At 42.0% G+C, this 27,748-nt stretch overlaps 1 protein-coding gene across 3 annotated transcripts in view; it reads left to right on the top strand.

Annotated features, from left to right (window-relative positions):
• Positions 1-20,922, top strand: part of CADPS2 (calcium dependent secretion activator 2) — a 561,163-nt gene extending 540,241 nt beyond the window's left edge. For all 3 annotated transcript variants that reach the window (XM_077834502.1, XM_077834493.1, XM_077834509.1), the window contains 2 exons: positions 13,870-13,974; positions 20,026-20,922. In XM_077834502.1, coding sequence (XP_077690628.1) covers positions 13,870-13,974; positions 20,026-20,196 — 276 coding nt within the window. In that variant the 3' untranslated portion in view covers positions 20,197-20,922. The remainder of the gene's footprint in view (positions 1-13,869; positions 13,975-20,025) is intronic.
• The last annotated feature ends 6,826 nt before the right edge of the window (positions 20,923-27,748 follow it).

Raw genomic sequence — 27,748 nt, 5'->3', positions numbered from 1 at the left:
ATGTTCCTGCCATAGAAAACCATTTAAAAGAACTGAGAAGTAGAAAAGCAATTCAAAAGCTGAGCAGTGCTCAGATTTGCCGATGCTCTTTAGATTTCCACCAGAGCCTTAACTCAACTTTAATTGTGCCTAATATTTAAAAAAAAAAAAAAAAAGCCCTCCATATGTGAATTGATCTCAGTTTTTCTCTTGAACTGGAAGAATGTTTGTCTCCTTAAAACAGTTTGTAGTATCACTTTTCCTTCCAGTGAAAAAAAGAACAAATATTTTTATTTTTCAGGCGCATTTACCAAACATTGAATATGAATGAAGATGTTTTGTGCACACACACATGCATACATACACAAGCTATCAGTATCTTGCAAATATGTTATTTAAAGTCCACTGCAGTGTAGTTATTTTTTTCTAAATAATTTTCCCCACTCTTTTTTAAGATGAGAGGTCTATAGAAAAGAAATAGACCATTTAAAATCTGGTAAAGATAATCCAGTATGATTTTATAAAGAATAGAGGAACATTTTTACCCAAATTTTATTGAAAAGCAGAGAGCTCAGTCTAGCACTGATCCAACAAAGCTCACTGCTACTGAAATCAATGGAACTACTCACATGCTTAAAGTTAAGCATGTGGTTAGCAAGATCAGGACCAATGTGCACAGTAACTTGCAGGTGGAATCCACTGTGAGCATTTTTAAGAGTTTAATGGACTGTTTTTCTATAGAAGAATTCTTGCCAGTAATTCCTTTGGCTCTTTCTGACTATTATGACCTGGGCCTTAGCATGGTGGGTAGTCCAGTGTGGTCCTAAATTTTCCCCCCCTCTTCATTTTGAAGATGCTTTTCCTTAAGTCCTTGATGCCTCCATCTTGGATCTTATTATTGTCACCCTCCTTTACCAGCATGAGAAGACATGGGAATGATTTCGCCTCAGGGGTTGTATGTGCCATAATTCAGTCAGTGTGTTGCGCTCATGGGCTAGGTCTACACTACAAACTAGCGGTGTGATTCCCAGGCCATGTACGCTCAGTGGGAGCTAGAGCAAGTATAAATAGCAGTGTAGTTGAAGTAGCATGGACAGCATCAGCACAGGTTAGCCACGCCAATCACAAACCCGCCTGAACCCTCTGGGTATGTTCGCGGCATGGCTGAACCATGCTGCTGCCACTGCCCGAGTAACTGCAGCTACACTGCTATTTATACTCACACTAGCTCTCAACGAGCTAGCACGACTATGTCTAGACAGGCTGGGAATCACACCCCTTGCTTGTAGTGTAGATACAGCCATGGAGTTGATGCGTGCCGCTTATTCCTCACAAGCTTAACTGTGTCATTTGCATGACTCCACTAAACTGCCGCAGTTTGGGGAGCAAGAGTCTCTGAGCTAGATGCTAGGAAAGAATTGAGATCTGTACAATAGATGAAAAAACAAGAAACAGGGAAATGAAGTCATTTTCTCAACAGTGCCAACTCTTCTGCTTTTATCATGAGTTTCATATTATTTAGAGTTTCTCCAGCTCCTGGTTTCAACTGATTACTTGCAAATCTCGACTTTCACTTAAAAAAAGAAAAAGTACATTTCTAAGCCTTATGGTGGCGGAGAAAGTCTTGAAAATGTGAATCCTAAAGATTCAAAAACCAGAAGTCAAATTTTAAAAAATCCTAACCCGGATTATTTTGTAAATCTCATTTTTAAGACAACCTCATGATTTTTGGGAGTCTGACTCATGATTTGTAAATGCCTGCGGTTGGCAGTCTTTTACTAGAAATATTTATGGTGCCCACTGTTTATTTAGACTTCTTTTAAATGCACCTATCCATCCACGCCTGTGCATCAAGAAAAATAACCAATCTGAGCAAACAGTGAACTCCTCCCAACACCTAGTCAAGATTAAATCCCTTAACCCTTTTGTCCCACTAGGACTATGTGCAAATAAGCAGCTTGTTACACGTATTTTATCTTTTATCTAGATGGCTTGAAAAGTGTCTGGTATCTTAATGAAATTTATGGGACACTTACAAGTTTACACATATAAACCAGCACTGAAACATTAGATGAGGCTGTTGGTAAGTGATAACTGTGCCTACAGCTGTCACATTCTGTGCAGTCAAGGAAAATCAATAGGGATTGTGCCATTTGCATTGTCTTATCTAATATTTGTTCACCATGAAGTGCCAGGCACAAGCACCACCTAGAGCATGTTGATTTCTTGATGTAGTGTAATCCACACACACAGAGTCAGCAGGTGAAACTCGTCGCTTCTGGAACCATACCATGCAGGTTTGGTGTTTTTGACTTGTGTCTCATCTGGGTCATGCTCGCTACAAAGCAACAACAACAACCCTATGTGTAAATATTCACAAACAGAAACATAACTGTATTATTCACCATGTAAAGAAGCTGCCAAGAATGAGGGGCACCCAGTGAGAGTGCTCTAGTTTTATGAGAATTGGTATACAGCAGCAGAAATAGGGTGTTCCTTTGTAAATCAGAATAGTCTAATGAGAAGAAGCTGCAAGCTATCTTAAACAATTTGTGAAGTTAGTAAACATCAGTAGTAAGTGCTGCTTGTCTGATCCTACAGTGCTGAATTCAGTGAGAGCTTTGCCACTGATTTCCATGAGCATAAGGGTCACATGTATGAATTCAGGATTTCTTTCAACCAAGAGAAGGGCCTCGTTTTTAGTGTTCCCTCATATATCTATGTATCTTTTCATAGGACTCAGGCTTAACACCTGTCCTTCACTTTTCACTGTGCACACTACCGCACATATGTAAAAATATGCAAACCAAATTGTAAAAACACAGAAGAGAAGTTCACGGAGAAGTTCAAGGTGGGTTGAAAAGAATTCAGGTGTGTGAAATGGAAAAGATGTGCGCATCAGAGTTGAAAAGAACTAAACCAGGAGTTATGTCATAGAAACAACATCCAGATTAAAGAGACAAGCATTTTTAAAATGCTCTAATCTAAACATATTTGCCTAACTTCAGATGTAAATTGAGAGCTTCCTTTGTAAGGGGCAATGCCACCAGGCCTGAAAATAAGCCATTTTAGGATCTGAGCATTACTTATTTATGTCCTTAACTTTACACATTAGCAGTTCCATTGGCTTTGATGGATGACTCACAATGGTAATGTTAAGCTGGTGCATAAGTGTTTGTGGGACTAGGACATTAGTGATGGGGATAGCATGAAGTAATTTTAAACAGTGGCCTTTCACCTTTTATTTATTTATTTTGGGGATTTGTGTTGGCTTAAGCTCAAGAAACGTTAACTGACTGGTCTCATTCTGTTCTTTGGTGAACATTGGTCTATATCATAGAACCACAACGTACAGCAGAGCACACAAATATGGCATGACTGGTAGTAGGTGCTCAAGGAAGCCCTAGTACTGTGATAGCATAGAGCAGTGCAGTTTAAGAATGAAGGGCATGGGCAGAGGTGAGGGGTGGGGGAGAAGCTATATGTTCCAATGCCATTACTCTCTCACTTTAATAAGCCCTACATTAGCACACGATATTTAAAATAAAGTTAACATAACAGATGTCCAGGTCTGGATGGAAGATTTGTGTATAGATAATTTTGCAAAACCCCACTTCAGTCTGCATCTATCGTATGTGAGGAAGGCAGAAGGGAGATGCAGATGATAAAAGTTGCAATTACAACATTACCAAAATGTTGCAAACAAATTATTTTGGAATTTTATATCTGTCTCTGAGATAGCAATGTCGTATACAGTATGTGGATGAATGGTTATTGTATATCATGTATTGAACATTTACATTTGTTATGGATGACAGTACTTCCACAGTTATGTAGCCTCCAACCCTGAGCTCAGTTTAAAATAAAAAAACTTGACTTTTCTTCAGAAAAACAATCCCCATGAAATGGAACATGCCATATCTCATTCTATGACAGAGTTTTTCTAGGATGTTTGGAAAAAATCAGAAAAAGAATTTTAAAGCTGTGGGATTTAAAAGTTTCCCCCTCAGTGACATATTTTTTAAAATGATCCTAACAGTTTTTGGCTCTTCCTATCCCCAAAATGGCTCAGCCAACAAACTCCAAATTTGTTTGGTAATGTTGGCCATGTGGATTCTGTGGTTTGGGTGAGTAGTTTTGTTGGGTTTGTTTTTTTGCAAGGGAGGTGTTGGTGGCTCGATTACAAAAGTGGATAATATGAACCCCTCACTAAAGTAGGCAGGGAAGAGACTAATTAGGGGATCATTCAAGTAGGGGTATAAATAAAGGCATAGGAAGGCAGGAGGAGGAGCCCTGAGGGGAAAAGGAAGTGTTCTTCCTTCTAAGTACAGGCCAAAATACAAGAGGAAAGCTGATCACCTTGCTGTAAGGAGAGAATAGACTTTGTGAAGTAATAAAGGTCTGTTTGTCACTTTACCAGGCTGAAAAAAGTCCCATCCTGATTCCCTTTTCAATGCGTTTGGGCAGAGAATAGATCTGCAGAGTTATCAGTGCCTTAAAGTGGCCGGCTGCAGTATTGTTCTTCCTCACTCCTCCCTTCCTGTTACCTGTGGATACAGTTTAGGCTGTACAGAGCAATTATTTACATACACACACTCTGCAATGCTCTAAATTTTTTCCAAATATTAGAGGGAGAGATTTGAGGTGGAGGATATGCGGATGAGCAGGAGTCCGGGAGGAGGCCTGTAGAAGTGGGGACGTGAGTTTCAAGGGGAATAGACTGGGTGACCTAGAACTGTGCTACTATTTGTTGGATTAGGGTGTCTGTGGGAGGAAGAAGAATATGAGAGGACAGGAGACTGGCGGAGCATGCAGTGGGGAAAGAAGGGGAAGTGCAGGGAGCCAGGGGTATAGAAAAGGGTGCAGGGGACTGGGGGAGGCATAGAAAATGGATGCAGGATACTTGAGTAGGAAGGTGTACAGGAATTGGCTAGAATGGGGTACAGGAATTGGGATGGGGAAATGGAGAGTTTATCCATGATAAATTTTAAATATTTAAAATTTTCTAGATAGAAAACTTTAAGCACTTAGTTTACAGTGTAGATAAAAAGCTCCATTCCCTTCCACTGTCCTCTAACCCCATGATCCACACAGATACAACTCCAGACACACACAACTCCACATGCACTGGGCCTCATAAAATGTTACAGTAAGGATCCCCTTCTGTGGACCTTATTTCCCAGATTTAAATTTATGATTTATAAAATTTATAAAAAACAAATAGAGGAAATTCCCCCCCCCTCAAATTATCATTACAAGAAGGTTTTACGGTTGAAAGTGTGTTTCAATGGAGTCTAGTTGGCACCCAAAACCAAGATTAGACATCTCGTCACAAAATTGTGAACCTCAAACTCACACATCTACAAATTAACAATTACAGGATTCACCCAGTTTCTTTATGCTCATACAATCCTTCATCATTATCATTCCATCAGATTTACACCTCCGCCTGACATTAATTTTGCCCTCCCCAAAAGCGTCTGATATGTATGCCGATGTCAAAATAACAAATGACTGGAGATCAGTAAATCTTGATTATTTTATTTATTGAAGGGACCCATTTCCAACATATTACTACAGCGTTACTCACTACAGAAAAACTTGTTATCGGATACACAATATAGTTAATGTAGTTATAAAATACAACTTATCAGGCTTTCCTACAGTCACATAAACCTAAAACACCATACAATCAATGGACATTATATTACCAAATTACACCAGTCATTCATTAAAATATTATTTTACCCCTTCATCATATCACACTGTGAAATATCTGATGACATATCTTAATAAACCTTTTGAACTATATTATTTTTTGAATCTTTACTACACAATGAAAATAACATACAAAATCAACGCATCCAGCGGCATATTTCCATTACACAACAAAATGAGTTGGCCATACTAAGATTGGGTGTGTAAAAGAGGGAGGGTGATAGTGAGTGACGAAGGATTGTATGGCAGATGGTTATTGGCTATTCCTTAACTGATCATTTCTATACAGTTAATAATATTTGGTTTTTTAACATATTGATTTTTTTAAAAGAATCAATTGAAATGCACCTTCAAATGTAACACTTTTGTGTGGGTGTGTGTATCATAATAAAATAATGTAGTCAGGCTTAGCAAATATATATGAAGTGCACACCGAGGCTAAGGAGCTACTGTACTACAGATGCTTGCTATATGTTCTACTGAGCAGTGATCATAAATATGGAGGCCACTCAATTCTGGCAACTTAATTCCAGTACTATCTGCAAATTCATATTTGCAAATATCACTTCTCTGTACACTCAGTGTTCTATAAAATGTGTGCAGCATAAAAATGCCACCGGATTCTAAAAATGTTTCAAACTAAAAGGTGAGGCTCCATACACTGTTTACCTGAAGCAATTACTTTTTAAAGAATTCTGTGTAGAGTAATTACTGGTTTACCAAGATAAAAATAAAGTTCCAGGAGCAGCAATAAAAATATTCTAGTTACTCCTCTAATAAAGAACAGACAGGTTTTTTAGAGTAAAATAAAATTAAAAGTCGCATATTTAAAGACTGTTCCTGCAGTTGCTTAATACGATGAGGAGTCGCTACTCATGTTACTAAGCCCTATGTCTAGTAGAAAGGGTTTACCAGATTGGGCCATTAGAACCAAATGCTGATCCCACCTGCATCCACAGCATGGAGTCCACCAGAACTTCAGGGCTTGGCTTTGTTCCACAGCTGCCTACACAGCTGTGGAACAAATAATAATCACATGCTGACTACCCCTACCCTCACATACACACACACACACACACACACACTCTCACCTCAAGAACAGTTCTACAGAGGGATCTGTTGTTGCCTGTCCCCCATGCTCTCTGCTGAGGAGCAGAGTCTCTACCACACCTAGAGGCTAAGGGATCACCTCAGGGAGGCACTCTGCATATGTAGTATCTCCCTAATTCCATAAGAGTTAGCTAGTGGAATTCCCCACCCCTCCTAGCTGTCAGGTAGTAACCAAGAAGAGTGAATGGGTCTTGTAGTCCAAGATGGGAATCTTCAGGCGGATATCTCTGAAAAAGAGCTGTCCCCCTAGAATGAAAGTGGACAAAGCTCTCTCAGCCACACATACCAATTACTTTTGGAGGGAACAGATTCTTCACACAATGCACAGTCAACCTGTGGAACTCTTTGCCAGAGGATGTTGTGAAGGCCAAGACTCTAACAGGGTTCAAAAGAGAGATAGATAAATTCATGGAGGATAGGTCCATCAATGGCTATTAGCCAGGATGGGCTGGGATGGTGTCGCTAGCTTGTGTTTGCCAGAAACTGGGAACAGGCAATGGGATGGATCACTTGATGATTATCTGTTCTGTTCATTCCCTCTGAAGCACCTGGCATTGGCCACTGTTGAAAGACAGGATACGGGGCTAGATGGACTTTGGTCTGATCCAGTGTGGCTGTTCTTATGTTCTTATTCCCTCCCCATCAGCTCCTCTCTCCCTTGGGCCAGCAAGTTGGAGATCTGGGCCTAGTCTCTCTTCCCCAGGGCAGTTCCATTGGGTTACTCTTGCAGTAATCAGGAAGGTGAGAGGGGCAGGATCTGCAGAAGCCGCTTAGAGAAGATGAAGCTTATGTGTGTGAAAGGTCCAGTTCCTGCAGTCTGTTCCAAGGTCTCCTGGAGACCATTAACCTTCCTTCTTCACCAGGACCACCTGTTGCCAAGATAAGTTAGGCTGCTGAGGAGAGACCATACATTGAATCATAGAAATATAGGGCTGGAAGGGATCTCAAGAGGTTGTCCAGTCCATCCCCTTGGTATGAGGCAGGACCAAGAATACCTAGATCATCCCTGATAGGTGTTTGTCTAACCTGTTCTTAGAAACCTCCAGTGGTGAGGATTCCACAGCCTCCAGAGGTAACCTGTTCCAGTGTTTAACTCATAATCCAACACAGCTGCAACATAAAGTTGGGACATGGCTTGGTCCGTGAAACACAAACCTGCAATCCTCCCTTAGGAATTACTCTCACTGAAGCCAATAGTTTTGTCTGAGGAAGGGCTGTGGGATCAAGCCCAGACTTGGATAACTTCATATTTATCCTGCTTCCATATTTGTGCAATGAAGTGGAGAGCTGAGTATCATATAGATGTGCTTTGGCATTAGAGAAAATATGTTTTAGTTAAATGATTTTGTGGCACCCTGACTGAAGACCTTAGAAATATAAATTAAATTATCTGTAGATATAATGTAGCTTTACAAGTTAAGGAAAGCTATTGACACTCAAAATGCAACATAAACAATAGCAGATTGTTACCAGTTAACAGGCCACTTCACTGTTTAAGGGTTCTGTTCCTCGTCACCCATTCCCAGCTTTTGGCAAACAGAGCTTGTGACGTCAGATTTTGAAAAAATTAACAGACCAAGATACATAAAAGTAGGCATCCCAATGTGTTTGCAGTCACCAAGATAATTGGCCTGATTTTTCAGAGGTGCCAAGCATCTACAACATTCATTGAAAACAATAACTCTGGAAATCCGGCCACTTATCTAGATGTACGCATACGGAGTTAAGTGTCTAACTTCACTACCCAAATAAGAAAACATTTGCCATAATTCCTAAGCCCAAAAAGTGTCCTTAAAGATACAATAATAATAATAATTAATACTTAGGTCTTGTATAGCACTTTCATCAGTAGGTCTCAAAGACCTCTACAAAGTAAGTCAATATCATTATCCCTATTTTATAGCTGGGGAAATATAGAATGACTGAAACATTAGGTAACTAAACAGATCTTTCTGTCTATTGAAAATGTCCATATTATTTAATGTCCCTATTTATTTTTTTATAATTTGCATTTTTTAAACCTAACTTCATTATTCTTTTGATGATTTAACTTTTTTTCTGAAGTGTTAAAAGCACTTAGCATACCATTAGTGCTATGCATCTAAATAATAATATATTTTGATACAGGTGCTATAGTATTCTAAACACACTAATATTTATTTTACACTGGCAGTTTAGCTTTCACTGTCTTAACATACAGTCTTTGTGGAAAGTATAATCTCTGCTATTGTTCCTATTGAGACAAAGTGTAGCTGGAGGAGGTAAAAACCTATCATTGTTTGTACAGCACCAATTCCTAATCAATAAGAAGCTAAACACATCAGTAGAAAAAATATTACAGCTTTGTTTCCACGAAATGTTACAATTTTTTTTCTCTCATCTTCATCAAAAGCAGCATTCTTGACAGTGCCCATTTGCCAGGAATAGCCAAGATATAGAAACCCTATGGAGCCTTGTGATTCAGATTTAGGAATATCAGACCTAGAAGGTCTAAGGCATTGTGTATTAGTATGTATTGAGTCCTCATTCCAGGTGGCAAACAGCTGCACCTTTTTATAAAACTTCAAAAATATATCTGAAGTGCTTGCTTTCAGAAGATAAGTGTTATATTTAATTGAATAATTCTCAAAACATTATAGATTAGGCAAGAAAAAGGATTGTGAATATTTCATATATTTGTTTTGTATTTCCAATAGTCAACAGAATAATGAAATTCCTTAACTACTTCTCTTTAACTTGCATGAAGAAAGCACGGTATGTTGCTAAATCTCTTTTCACCAGCACTGCCGAGAAACAACTTTAATCCTTGTTAGAAAATTGCAGAGTCTGGGGCTGACAAAGAGCTCATGATTGTTCTATTGTGAGTGCTCCTGGGCCCTGAGAGTGGAGCCCTTTACAGCTGCATGGATCCAGCCTGGCTCAGCTGTACTATTTAGGAGAGGAGGTTTGTCAATTTCTATTGACAATGGAGAGAGTTTTTCAGTGCCTGTAGCAGTGCTGAACACAGTTGGGGATCAATGCCAGCCATTCAAGCTGCACCCTCTTTCATTGCTTTGGTTTGTTAATTCAAGACTAAAGGTCCACTGAGGGGGTTTAGGGTGTTTAAGAAAGCTGATGAACTGTTTAAGAAAGCTGATGAACTGAGAGCGTTTATAGCCCTGGTGTGGCAATTTCCATAGTCAGTGGCATCTATTGGCACTGAGGGAGTTGTGTCCTTGTTGACCCTCTTGTTATTAAAAATGCACAAGTACTGCGCTTCTCAATATTTCAACACTCTTTCATTGTCAGTACCACCTTCTGAGCCCTTCAGCTTGTTGCTTGCTCTAAAGATCTTCTTAGATTGGGTTTGAAAACTTCACCTTAAACACTAGATTAGACTGATGTTCTGTTTTCCGTGCTCCTGTTGATTTGTTGAACCTTCCCAGGGCTGGAAAGCAAGTAGCAGCTTGATGGGGAGACAGGCTGCTAATATGATTTACCAGCCTACAGTCATGCACAATAAGTGTGAATAAATACAGGGGTCTCACAAAGTCAACCCTAGCCTTTCCTTTTCTCTTATTTTTACTTTAAAAGAGATATCTCTGGAAAATTGAAGTGAGTAATGCATGCCGTTACAGGAGCTGGATGAACCATGAATAAGAAAAAACTAACATATTTTTTCTTAAAGTGGTTGGCTGCTGTCATGTACTGATGTGAAAAAATATATAATATTCCCTTACTGCTTTATGTCTGCACAGACCACAGCAAAGAATAAGCCACTAATACTGTATCATTGACATCTGCAAGTGTCTTACTGCGTTTCCAGTGTCATTGTTAGAAAAGGGGGAAAGTGCATTTTTACCAGTTAAAAAGGAACTGTTTTTATTTAAAAATTTTGAAAGCTAAAGTCCATTATCTGACTGCTAAAGGTTGCAAGTGAGTTTGCAACAGATCTTCCAAATGACACATTTGGTGCATACTCTGCCAGTAAACTATACTGATGATGGTCAAAATGCATGGCCTGCTTTCCAACCCCCTCTGAGTTTGTAGCACTCTGCTTTTTTTTAACACCATTTAAAAAAACAGAAAAAGGGAAACATTCATCTTAGATAGTCTAGAAGAAATTCCTTAAATGCCCAAAGTCTGTGGAGGAGAGGCCAGAAAGTAACAGGAATTCTGTCTACCAAGGCGAGTCGGGAGGGGAGAGACCCTGAAAATATGCTGTGATTCTTGTAAAAATTCTATAACAATTCTGGCTTCAAAATTTAAATGTCATTTTCCATATAGTGCTTTTTAAATGTTTTCTTCATGTGTTTTGATATATAATATCTTATAATACTGCTTAATGGTAATTTCACTGAACTATTTTCCTGTATATGGTTAGCTTGTTAAAACTAGGCTAACAATTTTTCAGTGATCTTGATTTTAACATTTTACCATTTTTGTGTTAATAATTATAAAAATGCTTTTTTGCCCTGGTGTATTGATTATCCTATTTATACAATGGAGGGACAAAGTTAATTTTTATTTGCCTCTCAAATATTGCCTGAGCAGCATTTATTCTTTAATTTCCAGATTTAGCTGGACTAATGTGAAGCAGTGATTTTAGTTTCTTGGCTGTGTTTTCAGTGTGTCTGTCTTATTGGGGTGATGTAATGAATTTGAATTCCATGGCAGTTTTCATTTACGTATCTGGATTTTTTTGAAAATACACACATTTTGAGAGAATGAGACAGGTTCTGTTCTTAATTTTCCTTCTACAACTCCATTAATTTCAATAGTGTTACACAAGGATAACCAGTCACAGAACTTATCACAGTGTCTGCAGCTTGCTTGTTCATTCCTTACCAATTATCTCAATACAACCCCCTTAGCAGTAGTAAATTGTAGCCCATGTTATACAGGTTTTTCTCATGGAATAATATTCATTTCCTGAAAATTCATTGATAGAATCATGTTCTGTATCTCTCCCCTATGCAAGATTAAGATGTGTAGCACCTAACCAACAAGAGGATAGATTAGGTCCATCTTGTTGCAAAGAACAGTAGAGGGTTCAGAGAGAATGCATGTCTATATGAGATTTCAAGTTTATCATGTCATCAGAGTCCAGCAAGTGAATTCACATATATGCTATTTGTTATAGTACATGACAATCATCCTGTGTCAGCCTTTACTTGAATAAGACCCCATTATCCATTATTTTAAAAAAATGTGAAGAAATTATAATGAAAACCCTAAAATAAGCATGTGACTAATAAAAGAAAAGAAACTCTATTAAGGAATGTCTTTCAGTGATCCGGAGCAATGTTCCATGGATACCAAATCAACCCTACATAATATTAAACAAATCAAGTTATTTCATTTTATGAGATTTGTATGGCCACATGCATTTTATTCATGGTTTGTTCAGTTCAATATAATAATAAATTAATAGGAATACGTTTGATAAAAAGTAAAATTAATTTATTTCCTGTGATATGTAATTAAAATACCTTTTATCAATATTAAACAAAATTGTTAAAGCAACCTTAATAAATACATATGAAAATCTTACTTTTAATCATTACAAACATTTCTTAAAGCTGATTGCTAATCACTTCTGAGTCTAGATTTATTTTATTTACTATAAAGAAAAAGAATGTAAATATGTATCCAATATATGCATAAAAAGCTTGTTACAGAAGGCTGGCATTATTGGTACAAAGAGTGCTACTTTTATCATTAGTTAGATAATATCCAGAAACCACACTGTGTTAGATCTTTCAATATATTTTTAATTGGGCTTACAATATTCAGAGAGTGCTAAAGCTGCATACAGTAGCCATCCTTTGAACTTTGTTAATATATGCACCTTGTATCATATGCTGCATTTTAAAACATAAAGACGCAATGTTTCTCTCTTTACATATCTGTGTATGTTGTAAGGGGACAGGAAATTACAACAGGAAAGGATTTAAGCCTCCTCCCTGTGGGAGAGAGACTATAAATAAGGATGAGACATGAACTCTCTCAAAGTGTAATCTCTTATTCCTAAAATGAAACAAGCCCCTTCCTTTTTTATACTTTGACTGAATGACATCTGGTTAGTAATTTACATGAGAGGGAATAAAACTACTACAGCGTCTTGTAAAAACTCTGTTAACTTTAGTTAATTTTAATGCAACTTGGTGCTCTGTCTTGGACTCTTGTATATTTGAGCTGGATGTTATTTTTATGATAAAATGAGCACCAACTACAGTAAGATTGTTTTTGCAATATCTATTCATAAAGCTTTGAGTGAAAATGTTTACAGACATGCCTAGCATGCAAAAGGAAAAAAAGATATTTTGTAATATAGTTGGTAACAAATGGAAGGCAAAATCCTGAAAAGCTTACTTCTTTTATTGTCTGTTTCTGGTTTTACTGAAGTAAAACTCCCATGGACTTTGGGGTGATTTCCCGAAGTCAGGAGTGAGTAAAAACAGAATAAGGACTTCAGGATTTTTGGCTCATCGTTGATGCCCTTATCCTGTATTAGATGTTGTTTTCTTGTTTCGTATGGAAACCCTGAAGCAAGGCAAAATCTTTCTTTAAAGCTAATCTTACTGCATTTTCCCCTACTGTTTCAGCAGTCAGTTCTTTAATATGTGTGTTTAATAACCATTCTTACTGACAGATAGCACAGTGCAAAACACTATTTCACATTAATTTGTTACAACTCAAAGACACAAATTAGCGTAGAGAGTGCTAATTAATGTAAAACAGTCCAGGAATAGGTGTAGTTTTACTTCTATATATTTTTTGCGAGGGGGAGGCAGCTCCAGTCAGATCAATAGGGCTGTGCTTGGGAGGGCAAATTCGGCCCCTGCCTGAGGTTTGCAGTTGGGGGCGGGGTGGGGGGCAATGCCCCTCTTCCCATCCCTAAATTACACCCATTAGTCTAGGTCAAGTTAGTTGATTTCCTAGCACCACACGCAATTCTCTTAACAGAAAATTATATCACTGATGACTTCGAGGGCTGATATATGGTCATTACCTCTCATTACTAAATATGGTAAATGAATACTTCAGAGTTGTTTTGTCTTTTCTCACCCTTCTTTCTAGCAATGGTACAGCAGTTCCATGAAAGTCATATGTATGTGGCTGGCCGATAGATTAGACCTTCAGCTTCACGTCTACCAGCTGAAGACTCTCATCAAGATAGTCAAGGTAAACAAAAATATATTTGAATTAGGGCATTAGAGAGAAAAGTGAGGGATAGTTAATAGAAAATAAACTACTATAGATAAACATGGGTCACTGTGCAAATCCAGACATGTATAGTGAAGCAAGTTGCAACTTTTTATCAGGGTTTCATCCCCCTTTGGTTACCTGTGAGTATGGGGACGGGGGAAGTATGTTTCAAAATGCTTATCTTGATTTGCAGGAAGAAAGACAGGCAATGAATGTGATTTAATTAGGCCACTTTATTCACTTAACTATCTCGGAAAAGTTGGTAATAAATTGTACAGTGCAGGTCATCTTTCTTTCCTTAACCATTTCCACCTATTTGGAAGCACTGCCCACAGGCTTCCCCCATCTGAACCTGATCTCAGCCCGTTCTCACCACCGTCCTCTCAACTGAGGGAGTTAAATGGGGCTGGAAAAAAGATAAGGCTGTCTCCCTGCCGAACCAGACATTAGGAGCTCCAACCCTACTTTTACCAACTTCCTTAGGGGATGCCTCCCCCTAAACCAGTGGTGGGCAACTTGTGGCTCGCGGGCCACACACAGCCCATCAGGGTAATCCGCTGGCGGGCTGCTAGACAGTTCGTTTACATTTGCATGGCTGCCCGCAGCTTCCAGTGGCTGCGGTTCACCGTTCCCAGCCAATGGGAGCTGCAGGAAGCGGCACAGTCCACAGGGACATGCTGATTACCCTGATGGGCCACAGGTTGCCCACCACTGCCCTAAACCCACTTCCAGCTCCTGTTTATCAGGGAACCCTATCCCCTCTGTAATAAGTACCTGCACTGGACACCTACCACACCTACTACCTACCAAATTGTGATATCTAGACCTACCCTCATTACCTACCTCACCAGGTCCCTGACCTGCTACAGGGAAGGTGGAAAAAACTCATTCGACTTCAGCCTATCTGACAGTGAGGGGAAAATTCCTTGCCAGCCCCAAATGAAAAAAGGCAACTAGTGCAAGCCCACAGAAGATCATAAAATCTGCTTCTATTCTGATCCGCTGGGTGGGAGGGTAGATGCTACTGATCAGTGATTGAGAGAGAGAAAGCCTTCTGGAATGCAGCAGGGGCATGAATACCCTCCCCTTCCCCTGGTGCACATGATGAGACAGTGACCCTCCCTGGCCCGGCCTCTTCCTGTTTCCCCCTTGGCTCCACTCAGATGAGTCTGTCCTCCTTCTCCTCTCCCTCATAACCCAGACGCAGTACAGATGCTTAAAAGAGCTCTGTCCTCTTTTTCCTTCTGCCTAGACAAAGAGTTATTGCATTCAGTTGCAGTGAACACCTTTCCCTGAATGAGTAGTTACTGTCCACTGTAACCTCACTACAGAGGAATCAACCGATCAGTTACAGTGAATAAATATGTTGACTGCATTATGTCTACCATCTCAATTACAAATCCTTACCTGGAACAGACTGGAGCAATTTGTATAGGGACTGCTGAAAGCTGCTATTTTTATCTTGACAATTACAATAGTACACTTACCCCGTTTTTTCCCTGCCCTCAAGAAAGTGGATGGTAACTGTTTTTTAATTATTTTTTCTATTTCATTATCTATTGTGATGTATTAGGTTCAGTGTGGAGAACACTGTACACATATTGGATAGAATTTCCTAATTTTTCTTCGGCCAGATAGAGCACCAGTAGAATTAGGAACAAAGGAATTGCCATATTGAATGAGACCAGTGGTCTTTTCAGTCCAGTGTCCTATCACTGACTGTAGCTAATGCCAAATGCTTCAGAGGAAAGTGCAAAAATCCTACATTACATAATTATTGGATAACCTGCCCTCTTGGAAAGTTTCTTTCTAATCCCCATCAGTGAGAAACTGGCTTATACCTCGAGTCAGAGGAATTTGTGTCCCTTTCCAAACTTTTTAAATCCTTACTATTGTAGTTCTGAATGTTCTTGTTATCCATAGGTCTGATAAGAAGTTGTTGGTCTCAATGATAACCTTTTCCCCAAATTATCGTGTTGTACAGTTAAAGTCATGGCTGTAACATCAGGGCAAATTCTTCTCTTGGACGCTAGAGTTACATTTGGAATTTTCATTGTAAACTGGAAAAATGATCAAATATGGCCCACCGGGCCATCCAAGTTCAGTTTTGCCATCTTAGAGCCAGGTCCTGCACTATTGGTTTCCATGGAACCAATTTCCTTTCAGGCCACTGGCTGGTGACAGCATAGTCAAGACACACTGTAAGTGGTGACTCCAATGAGAGCCCCCTCGTGGAATTCAACGTTTTTCTCGAGGAAGGACAACAGTGGAAACATGACCTGCTCTCCTCCAGGGCTAAAGTGCTGATGGAATACAAGAAGTGCACACAGTGAGAGTTAAAGGCAAAATTATACAAGTGAGGAGCTTCTGGACAACTTGACCCCCGGACCATAGAGTCCAAAAGATTTACCTAATCGGACACTTAAGGAGTGACTGGTGCACTGTGAGTCAATAGATGCCAGTACTGTTGTCTACATTAAAACTACAGAGTGACACAGTGGTTACCCTTGCTTAGAGGAAGTACGGTGAACACCTGTTGAAAACTGGTAGCAACTTTGCAGCTAGACATGTGGAGTGTTATGGGCATGTGAGAGAGGGTTCCAAAGTTGGTTTAAATGTCTATGGCCTCTAGTGTAGAAGAGGTCCTAAAATCCCATCTGGGTCACTTTACATCTATCTGTATATACAAATTCTGGAGAAAGAGCTATGTAAGTTGTTCGAAGGCTCTGAACTACCATCATAAGAATGAGAGTTTAATCTTACACACTTCGGAAAAGATGCCAAGAGGAAACCTTGTTGTATTTTATAAGTACCTAAAAAAAGATCACAAAGTCTTTAAAAAGATTGGTATGAGCTAAACAGCCACAGAACACACGGACGCTCCTGGAAATTTAAAAGGAAAGAAACTGGATTTAAGTAAATGAAAAGGCTTTTGTCTTGGAAGGTCATCAAAGTTTGGAATTCAAGAAAAAAGGCTGCTACTTGGACACTAGTGATACCTTAGACTATAAATGAGATTAAGTGACAATTACTTGGTAGTACATAATTACTTGTATTGTTTTATTTATACAGTACCATCAGTTTGCACAGAGCTGTACGCTAAGTGAGGTATGCCAGATCTCTGCCTCCATATGCTAAATTCATGGCAAGCACAATAGAGCACCTGAACGTGCACACAGAGGGGAAAAATGTACTCTGAAGGATAAGAAATATTCTTTCCCCAGCTAGCCAGCAGAGGCTACCCTAGGAGAAATACTAATAAAATACTAAAACTCCCAAATTAGCAAGAGATGCTTTAGATATGTAACTGCTTTTAACAATAATAGCAGTTGTACCATCGAAGGCCACTACACTGAACTGAAAATATATCAATGGGCCTGATGCTGAAGTCTATCATGAGGCAAAAGTTCTGCTGAAATCAATGGGAGGTTTGTCTGGATAATGGTTGCAAAATCAATCTTTAAAAGTCATGTAAAAGGAGAATTCTGAAAAAGTGTGAAAATCCTACTGTATATACAGTAGTGAAATATAGTGAGTGACTGTATCCAGTTACAGCGTTTTCTATTTGTTCTCCCATAATTGTTTCCTCGTTTAAAGGAAAAGTGCACCCACGTTGCTCAAATCCACAGTATAAAAATCCACAAGGTAACCCACAAACTCTAAAATGTGGGGACTTGGAGCATAGGTTAAAGTTTTTAATTAAAATGGATATTTCTGAGCTTTGTACTTGCACAAGCAATATCAGGCCTTGAGGGTGTCATGAAAGAAGGCTATAGTGGATGTGGGACATAAATCAAGTGATTGGAAAGGAAGCATAGAGTGCATGAAATAGGAAGGGTCATAAGCAGAGATGGAAGAGATAGGAGCAGTGATGGAATTCTGGAGAGATCTGAAAGTGATGAGTAGAACTTTGATCTCAGTGTGGTTCAGAACACAGCTTAAAGTAGCACTGACTTAAAGGATTTCCTTCAGGGAGCGCGCTATACCTATGTTCTGTTGAGTGCAGTGGCTACTAATTCATTTCCAGATGCAATTCAGGGTAAGAGAGAGAGGGTGCAGCAGTTGAAATCAGCTGAGATGATCAAACTGATATGTTCATTTTGGGGCTGAGAACAGAGCCATCTCAGTAGAAGGTCTTCAACTCTGGAACTTATTCCCTCTTTGATCCAACAGAGAAACAACTGTGATGTTCAGGGCAGGCTGCAGACCTCATCAGTTAACCCAGGAATAGTCTAAGGGAGTTGGTTAAGGACGGGTTCCCTGGAAATACAGGGTCCTTATTGGGATTGCTTTGATTACCCTGAGTTATAGTTACTTTATTGTTGATTTTATTGCACTGAAATGTCAGTGCATCTACAAGAGATTATTCAATAGGCATATAATATGAATGCAAAAATATTAAATCTGGATTGAGAATCAGTAGGAGTGATTTAGTCAGAGCATTGGAAGAATGAAAAACTTGATAGCTGTGTTTTGGATGGACTGGAGGCAGAATCAATGAGATAGGGAAAAGTCAGCAAAGTGGATCCATATGGGAAATTAACAGGCAGTGGTCAAAGTAGACAAAGTAGTAGGGAATTGTGGGGCTTTAGTCCTTTCCTGGTCCTCTTCTCCTATAGCTTTTTCCATGCACATTGTAAGCCCAAACCAGTGCTACCAGAAAACATGGCAGAGTATGAGTGTGTTGGATTTTCACTACTGCAGTGCTGCCTGCCTGCTTTTAGACATCATCACTGAATAATGTCTTCTTGCCCAACATAGAAAGTCAAATGAAACAGTAGCCTCTGCTGTGTCATGGCAAATCAATGCATCAGGGAAACAAAACCTTGAGAAGTGAACAAAGGGAAGGATATGTAGATGATTTGCAATTTAAGTGAGCATTTACTCTGGCTTTTTTTTTTTAAGCAGTGACCATAGAAACTGTTATGTCACAGAATACAGAACACATCTTAAAACTTGTTTTTGAAAGTATTTTCATAAACACCTGGTTTATAATGCAGAGATAACTGCAAAATAAATTATATTATGAGGAAAGAGTCCAGGTGTTGAGATATTCTGCTGGATGGTAAACAGTAGCTGTAACCAAATTCATAATTGAATATACAACTGTAGACTTCTCAGTTTCAAAATGCTGTACTCTTAAGACTGATTTCACAGAATTATGCCAAATTGTTTAGACATTCACAAAGCTCTTTGTCAGTTTATCTCTGAATGAATGAGGGGACTACAGAGTTACTGTGAAATATGCACTGAGTGAAGTCTGGAAGCTTAACACAAAACACACCATCTTAAAGGAATGGTTTTTTAAATTGGGGACAGTGGACCCTTTTCTGGTGTCTATAGAATGAAACAATTTAACATTGTCTATGCTAATGCAGTTTTGCAAAAATTACCCAAAGTTAGACAACAGGCTGTTAACACCTCTGTCCACTTCCATGGTTGCTACCACTAGTGAAAGCTGGACCACTGCAAGAGTGTAAAGAAGGTCTTTGGGAACCAAGTATTTAGGGGATTATTGTATTGGGAGGGAACAGACCCATGAAAGGCGATCTTTCTTTCAAAGTGGTGCACAAGAGGAAAAAGTTGATAACTACCTTAAAGAAATAATTGCTAATATATCTTGGTAACATGAACTATTTAATGTTTCTAGTAGGTGGCTTATTATCACTTCACATCTCTCCTCACTTGCACAAGTTCTCAAACGATTATGACAAGAAGTTGCTTATATGGACACACAGCCTGGTTTTGGTGGTTGTGCTCTGTGGCCCAAATTTTCAAAAGTGATTAGTGATTTTGGGTGCCTTGTATTTTGGAGGGTTATCTTGAGATTTTTAAAAGGCCTAATTCTCGGAAAGTGCTGAGCTCTGACTCAAAAGTGAAAGCACCAGCACCACTTAAAAGGATAGGCCTGTATTTTTAAAAGGAGTAAAACTATTCTTATAATTGGGCACTTTATGCAGTGACTATGCATGGGCTTCTTGGGAAAATCCAATGGTGCATTTAGAATGTTCTCTCTTCTTGCTACAGAAAACCTACCGAGATTTCAGACTGCAGGGTGTGTTGGAAGGAACACTGAATAGTAAAACCTATGATACCATTCACAGCCGTCTTAAAGTAGAGGAGGCCACAGTCTCAGTCACTGATGGGGGAGGACTTCAGGGTATCACCATGAAAGACAGCGATGAAGAAGAAGGATGATAGTGAGATATTTCACCTAGAAGGTCAACACTAAATGTTTGTTTTGTAACTTGTCCTTGTATTTGCATTTACAGTTTTGCTTTACCCACTCGAGTACCAAAAATGTAATTCATTCCACTTTTTTAAATCTGAAAGCAGAATTATTGGGAGCAAAAGTGCCAAGAATTTTTTGAGGACAATGATTTTAGCATATTTCAATGTATAGCTTTGCTTAGAACTGTGAGAGTGTTGGCATGGAGTTTGAGTTCCCCTTGTGATTACGTTTCTTTACCTTTTGTTAGAGTTACCATTTGTTCCTGTAACTCCATCAAATAGTGATGTCCTGTGCAGAAAACAAGATGTGTGCCTCCATAATACACAATTATACAGGAAATCATTCTTGGACTAATTCAGTGCCCTTGTTAAAAAAACAGTGTATTTTCAGGATTACACTTTACATATTTTTTCTTGTTTTGTACTTAATTTTTCATTATTGTGTGATGTGTGTTAAAAACTTAAATCTTGGTTCACAGTGCTTTGAGTTTGGTGTATAAATAAGAAGACTCTAGGGATGACAAAATGCACATACGCTACTTACTTACTGTGTCTTCTATTTCCCTACATTCATCTTGCAAGTTTAAGGATATCTCATCAGGTTGGATGTCAGTAAGCTTGCCATCAGTGTTTCTATTTCTATGTGAAATTTTGCAGGCAATAAGAACACATTTTGTCATGACCGTGTCTGTATCTAAGTTTGTATAGAATTCTAAAATTAAAAGATGTTTTCAGTATTTCAAATCATTCAAACTGTCACCTAGTTTTTTCTTGTAAAAACAGATAAGCTATTTCTCAATGCTTGTATTTGATAACCTGCTTTGTATGAGCCCAGGGCTGTGTTCTGTAAACAAACTCCCATATTCCCATGCCTTTGATGTGAGTTTGACAGAATCAGACAAGGTTGTCTCAAAATTTGCTGTTTCTATTAAAAAAAAATACCACAGTGTTTATTTTCAGAGAAGGTGTATGAATCTTCGTATGGATGGGATCCAGAGGAATTCTGAAAGAGCAATATCAGAAGGAGGAGTGGAAAGAAGTTACTGAAGTTCCCATTGACACTAAATGTCTGTGCTTAATTTAACAGAACGAAGTGTTTTTTTCTCATAGAACAATTCAAAAAGAGTGCAGCTTACATGAAGTTTCCTTGCAGTGAGAGTTGTGGAACTTCACAAGGGTTCTGGAAGGGCAAAGGGCCTGATGAATTGAAAAGTTTTAGAGCGGTTAAGAATGTTTTTAAGAATTGGTTTTTAAGTGTGAACAAGGGCAGGCAGGTTACACTTCTGCATAGCTCAGCTACTTAGAAAAGAAAATGACAATTACTCCCTGCCGCACTCCTGGCACCTAAACCGAAAAGGAGTTTGTTTCAATGAAATAGAGGGAAAGATCAAACATCATTTTCTGTTGAAAACCATCCATATCCTGCCTCTTCACAGGGGCCAGGAGCGGCAAAGTTTTCCAGGTCCTGTGCCTCCTTGTCTGCCTTCCCAGATTGTCCCTGCTCAATCGCCTTTAGTAGTCATGGCCCCGACCCCGTCAGCAAAGGGGATTTCATTTGCTGCTGCTGTAGCAAGGAAGTGCTCGTGCGAAGTGCATTAGTGGGTCCCCCGGCCTCAGAGGATTAAAGCCTCCACCCTGCCTGTGGGGAGAGCCGCTGCTGGGCGCGCGCACTTTGCCAAAGGGAAGGAGGAGCTTTACTGGGCTTTGGGGGGAATTTTTCCAAATTCTCCGCTGAAGCTGCTGCTGTTTGCATCCCGTTCCTTTCGCCCGGCGGAGCAGCGCCCTGCGGAGGGGGAGGGAAGGGAGCGGGACAGGCAGCCGCCGGCCCCCGGGTGAGATGAGCGGGGCTGGAGAGAGAAGCAGGAGGAGAGCGCTGGCGCTCCCGTGGCTCCCAGGCTGCTCGGAACCGCTCCCGAAGGGGACGGGGTGGGATTGGCGGCCCAGGCCCGTGGCCAGCTCCTAACCGCAGTCCCGCCCCGCGCTGGGGGGGACGGGCCAAACCCTGAGGAGCCGCCCCCCCCCCCCCCAGGCCCAAAAAACCTTCTGAAACAGAGCGGCCCTCGCAGCCGTCGCCCCGGGGGACACTTCGCTCCGCGAGGCGCGCAAGTTTCCGCCAAGCAAACAGGCCAGGCGCGGCTGCGTGGGGTTTTGGACACCCTTCGCTCTTTTGAGCTGAAGCGCTAAATCGGTGGCGTTTTTACAAACGTCCCTTTTGCAGCAACCAGTCAAGCTCTATTTTATAATCGGCTAGTCCCACGTACGTAGTAACCTCCCAGACCGTCTTTCGGTCTCATCTCCCTCCTCCCAGTCACCGTCCCGCCCAAAAAGCTCGGGCGCCCTGTGAAACTCACGGTGCAGCCATCTCCTTTGCCGCATGGTGAAGGCCGAGCTCGCTGCAGCGCTCGCCCCTCAGGACTCCTGGCTTCTCGGCAAGCGCGGCACGAACCTCTCACAGCGAATGGCGGGCTCCTTCCCGGGGCAAACTAGAGATGCCCGGGGACGAGGGGCGCCCAGCGGGCTGTGTCGGGAGAGAGCTGGGAAACGTCTCCTTCTCAAACGAGACAGCAACTGCCCTGGCAATGGTGGCCAGCGTTTAATCCCCCCAAAACTCTCAACTTTCCTCGGGAATAACGGGCCAAATCCAGACTCGGCCGGCTGAATCGGTCAGAGACCAGAGTAAATTGGCCTCCCTCGTGGGTGGAGGAGGAGGGGGGGGACTATCGTGGGGAAGTCTGTAGCGCCACAAGGTGTTTTTGGATCCCTTGGACAAACGACGAGCGCTGTGCGTGCACTTGAATACGCCGGGGCCAAAGTCTCTGGGAGCTGCGAGTGAGCGGCTTTCGCTGGTGTTCTGCCCCCGTGGCTGCAAATTGCCTTCCCGGGCTCGACAACTGCACGTTTAGTGAATCCCTTGGCTCGCGAGGAGAGCTCCAGAGCCGCCCTGGGGGTTTGCCGAGCTGCTTGTGTATTGATGGGCCTGCATCGCACCTTGCAGCCCAGCAGAGGCGAGTTGCAAGGCCAGGGCAGCGGGAGAGTTCAGGGAAATCCCCAGCGTTTTGTTGGCTATTGAGGCTGCGCTGCTATTCATGAGCAGGACAGAGTGACGAGTGCGGGTCTGTGGGTCTTTCTTTTTTTAACGGTGCCCGGTGGGGCTATTTAGTCCTGCACCAGACTCAACAAAACAGTATACAAAGAGGGTCGACCCTCTTCAAACCTACTCAAAAGAGGAAAGGTTGTTTCACTGGGAGCCATTCAAAGCAGCGTAGCCAGAATATGCATGTGGTTTGAGGAGAGCCTAATTTCCGTGTAAACCTAACCATCCAGCCCCCTATCTTGTTCACAACAGGCAGAGCAGTCCCATTTCTCCGGTTTGAACGAGAGATTCCCAGAACATAAGGAAGGAAACTGCAGTCCCAAAATGTGTGGGGCTTCTAGACCCCTTTCAGAGTAACAGCCATGTTAGTCTGTATTCGCAAAAAGAAAAGGAGGACTTGTGGCACCAACAGGAGAGTGGGTTTGTGGGGGGAGGGGGGGGAGAAAACCTGGATTTGTGCTGGAAATGGCCCACCTTGATTATCATACACATTGTAAGGAGAGATAAGCTATTACCAGGAGGAGAGTGGGGTGGGGGGAGAGAAAACCCTTTGTAGTGATAAACACCCATTTTTTCATGGTTTGTGTGTATAAAAACATCTTTTGTATTTTCCACAGTATGCACCGGGTGAAGTGAGCTGTAGCTCAGGAAAGCTTATGCTCAAATAAATTGGTTAGTCTCTAAGGTGCCACAAGTCCTCCTTTTCTTCTAGACCCAGTAACTTTGGTTTGGTATGAGGGGATTTGGTCAGGGTGTTCTTGCATTTTGCAACTACCAAAGGACTGCAAGGTTTTCTCAAAGGTATGGAATAAAAATTCAGCTTGGTAAGCAAAGAGAGCCTGTGACTGCTTTGAGCTCAAAGGAAATTCCAGGGGCTGGAAACCTGAAAAGACGGGAGACAGGAGGGAAATCAAGGAACCGGTTCTGGAGGATTTTTGAGTAGCAACAAGTCGACCAGGAAGGTTTAAAAGCTCAGAAACCAACGCTGACTCCTTTAGTGATGATATCTGAGGAAAAATCACGATGTGAGTTTTGTCTCTTATCCTGGGGTTTGGAGTTAAAGGCACTTAGCTTTCCCTTGAAGAGCAGAGGGAAAATAATGTTATTAATTCATGCAACCATCGTTTCCCATAGATTCGTTTTTCAATGTAAGTAGACGATGGCTGGGTTCAGATGACGCCCTGTTCCTATCCGGAGAGTCGTGATGTTGCCGAGAGAGCAGAGCGCACTAAACCGGTTCCAGTTGTTAATGTGCTGCTAATAAAAAAAGCCGAAGGAGCACACGTGTTTTCCAGAAGGACTCCTGCTCTGTTTGCTTCCTGAATGTAGGACTGCACTTGATTAACTGTGTGGATCCTACTGAGGGAAGGAGCGGGCACATGAATACTTCCGGAAGCCGGGGAAGCACGGTTTCAAAAGGAAAGCAGCACCAGAAGGTAAATGAAGTGGAAAATAATAGGGTTGCTTCTCCTCGCTGGTAATACGTCTGCACTCAGTCGTTTTTAATTCCCTGGGTGTTTGTTGGACTCGGGTTAATAATTGTGGCATACTGTATTCTATTGGCACAGTGTACCCACCTGCATAGGACTCCCTCTCTTGTTGAATCGTCAAGGCACCACCTCACTGTTACGCTTGAACTTACTTTTTAAAGTAATTCATTGAAAGAGTCTGGATCTGGTGCTTTGAGATCTATAGAGATGTGACCCCCGCCTATGGCCCCCCACCCGCTGGTGCATGGAAGCCTGCAGCATCTGAGGAGATGAGGCGGGAGGGGATACCAACCAGCTCAGCATAACAGCCTAAAACGAGAGCCTTCCCTATGTCTACACCATGAAATTAGGTCGAATTTATAGAAATTGATTTTTTTAGGAAGCGATTTTATGCAGTCGATTTTGTGTGTCCCCACTAAGTGCATTAAGTCAGCGGAGTGCGTCCACACTACCGTGGCTAGCGTCCACTCATGGAGCGGTGCACTGTGGGTAGCTATCCCACAGTTCCCGCAGTCTCCGCTGCCCATTGGAATTCTGGGTTGAGCTCCCAATGCCTGATGGGGCAAAAACATTGTCACGGGTGGTTTTGGGTACATGTCGTCAGTCGCGCCTCCCTCCGTGAAAGCAACGGCAGACAATCGTTTCGTGCCTTTTTTCCGTGCAGACGCCATACTGCTGTCAGCAGACAGTGCACTAGGACTGCTAACCGTCATCATCCACCACTTCCGCTGCAACTCTGCTCTCCTGCTCTTGTCTCAATAGCAAATTTCTCTATGTTGGCTGTCATGGGCTCCCGCTTCCACTGCAACTCTGCTCTCCTGTTCTCATGAATCCACCTCGCGGGTCCTCTCGTTGTTCTCTATAAATATCTATTCTCGTGGCATCCGTCTCAGCCACCGCTTCCACTGCAACTCTGATCTCCTGCTCTCCTGCAGAGGCTATACCACGGCAACCATGGCACCCGCTCAGATCACCATGGCAGTTATGAGCATTGTAAACACCTCGCGCATTATCCTGCAGTATGTTCAGAACCAGAACCTGCAAAAGCAGGCGAGGAGGCGATGGCAGCGCAGTGACGATAGCGATGAGGACATGGACACAGACTTCTCTCAAAGCATGGGCCCCAGCAGTTTGGACATCCTGGTGGCAATGGAGCATGCTCATGCCGTGGAATGCCAATTCTGGGCCTGGGAAACAAGCAGGTGGGACCGCATAGTGTTGCAGGTCTGGGATGATTCCCAGTGGCTGCGAAACTTTCGCATGCGTAAGGGCACTTCCATGGAACTTTGTGAGTTGCTTTCCCCTGCCCTGAAGCACAGGAATACCAAGATGAGAGCAGCCCTCACAGTTCACAAGCGAGTGGTGATAGTCCTCTGGAAGCTTGCAACACCAGACAGCTACCGGTCAGTCGGGAATCAATTTGGAGTGGGTAAATCTACTGTGGGGGCTGCTGTGATCCAAGTAGCCAACGCAATCACTGAGCTGCTGATAATAAGGGTAGTGACTCTGGGAAATGTGCAGGTCATAATGAGTGGCTTTGCTGCAATAGGATTCCCTAACTGTGGTGGGGCAATAGATGGAATGCATATTCCTATCTTAGGACCAGACCACCTTGGCAGCCAGTACATAAACCACAAGGGGTACTCTTCAATGGTGCTGCAAGCACTGGTGGATCACAAGGGATGTTTCACCAACATCAGCATGGGATGGCTGGGAGAGGTGCATGACGCTCGAATCTTCAGGAACTCTGGTCTGTTTGAACAGCTACAGGAAGAGACTTACTTTCCAGACCAGAAAATAGCCATTGGGAATGTTGAAATGCCAATAGTTATCCTTGGGGACCCAACCTACCCCTTAGTGCCATGGCTCATGAAGCCATACACAGGCACCCTGGGCAGTAGTCAGGAGCTGTTCAACTACAGGCTGAGCAAGTGCAGAATGGTGGTAGAATGTGCATTTGGATGTTTAAAAGTGCACTGGCGCAGTTTACTGACTCGGTTAGACCTCAGCAAAACCAATATTCCCATTGTTATTACTGAGAGTAACAGGGGGAGACGTTTATGGCAGGGTGGGAGGTTGAGGCAAATCACTTGGTGGCCGATTATGCGCAGCCAGACACCAGGACGATTAGAAGAGCACCTGGGCACCCTGCACATCAGAGAAGTTTTGAAAAGCAGTTTAATGACTGGCCAGGCTACAGTGTGACAGTTCTATTTGTTTCTCCTTGATGAAAACCTGCCCCCTTGGTTCACTCTACTTCCTCATAAGCCAGCCGACCTCCCCCATTCGATCACTGCTTGCGGAGGCAATAAAGTCATTGTTGTTTCAAATTCATGCATTCTTTATTAATTCGTCACACAAATAGGGGGATAACTGCCAAGGTAGTCCAGGAGGGATAGGGCAGGAGGGAAGCACTGGGTGGGGTGGTGGAGGAGGGGAGGAGGGAAGGACACACTGCACTTCAAAACTTATTGAATGGCAATCTTCTGTTGCTTGGGCAGTCCTCTGGGGTGGAGTGGTTGGGTGCCCGGAGAGGGGGCCCCCCTGCATTCTTGGGCATCTGGGTGAGGAGGCTATGGAACTTGGGGAGGAGGGCGGTTGGTTACACAGGGGCTGCAGTGGCGGTCTGTGCTCCTGCTGCCTTTCCTGCCGCTCAACCGTACGCCGGAGCATATCAGTTTGATCCTACGGTAGCCTCAGCATTGCATCCTGCCTTCTCTCATCACGCTGCCGTCACCTATTATCTTGCTCCTGCCACCTCCCGTCTCGTGCGTCCCTCCTGTCCTCACGTTCATTTTGTGCTTTCCTGGACTCTGCCATTGTTTTCTTCCATGCATTCTGCTGAGCTCTTTCAGTGCGGGAGGACTGCATGAGCTCAGAGAACATTTCATTGCGAGTGTGTGTTTTTCACCTTCTTATCTGCGCTAGCCTCTGG

The sequence above is a fragment of the Eretmochelys imbricata genome, chromosome 1, assembly GCF_965152235.1.
Source record: "Eretmochelys imbricata isolate rEreImb1 chromosome 1, rEreImb1.hap1, whole genome shotgun sequence".
Taxonomy (NCBI): Eukaryota; Metazoa; Chordata; order Testudines; family Cheloniidae; genus Eretmochelys; species Eretmochelys imbricata.
This window is presented reverse-complemented; position numbering and strand designations above follow the sequence as displayed.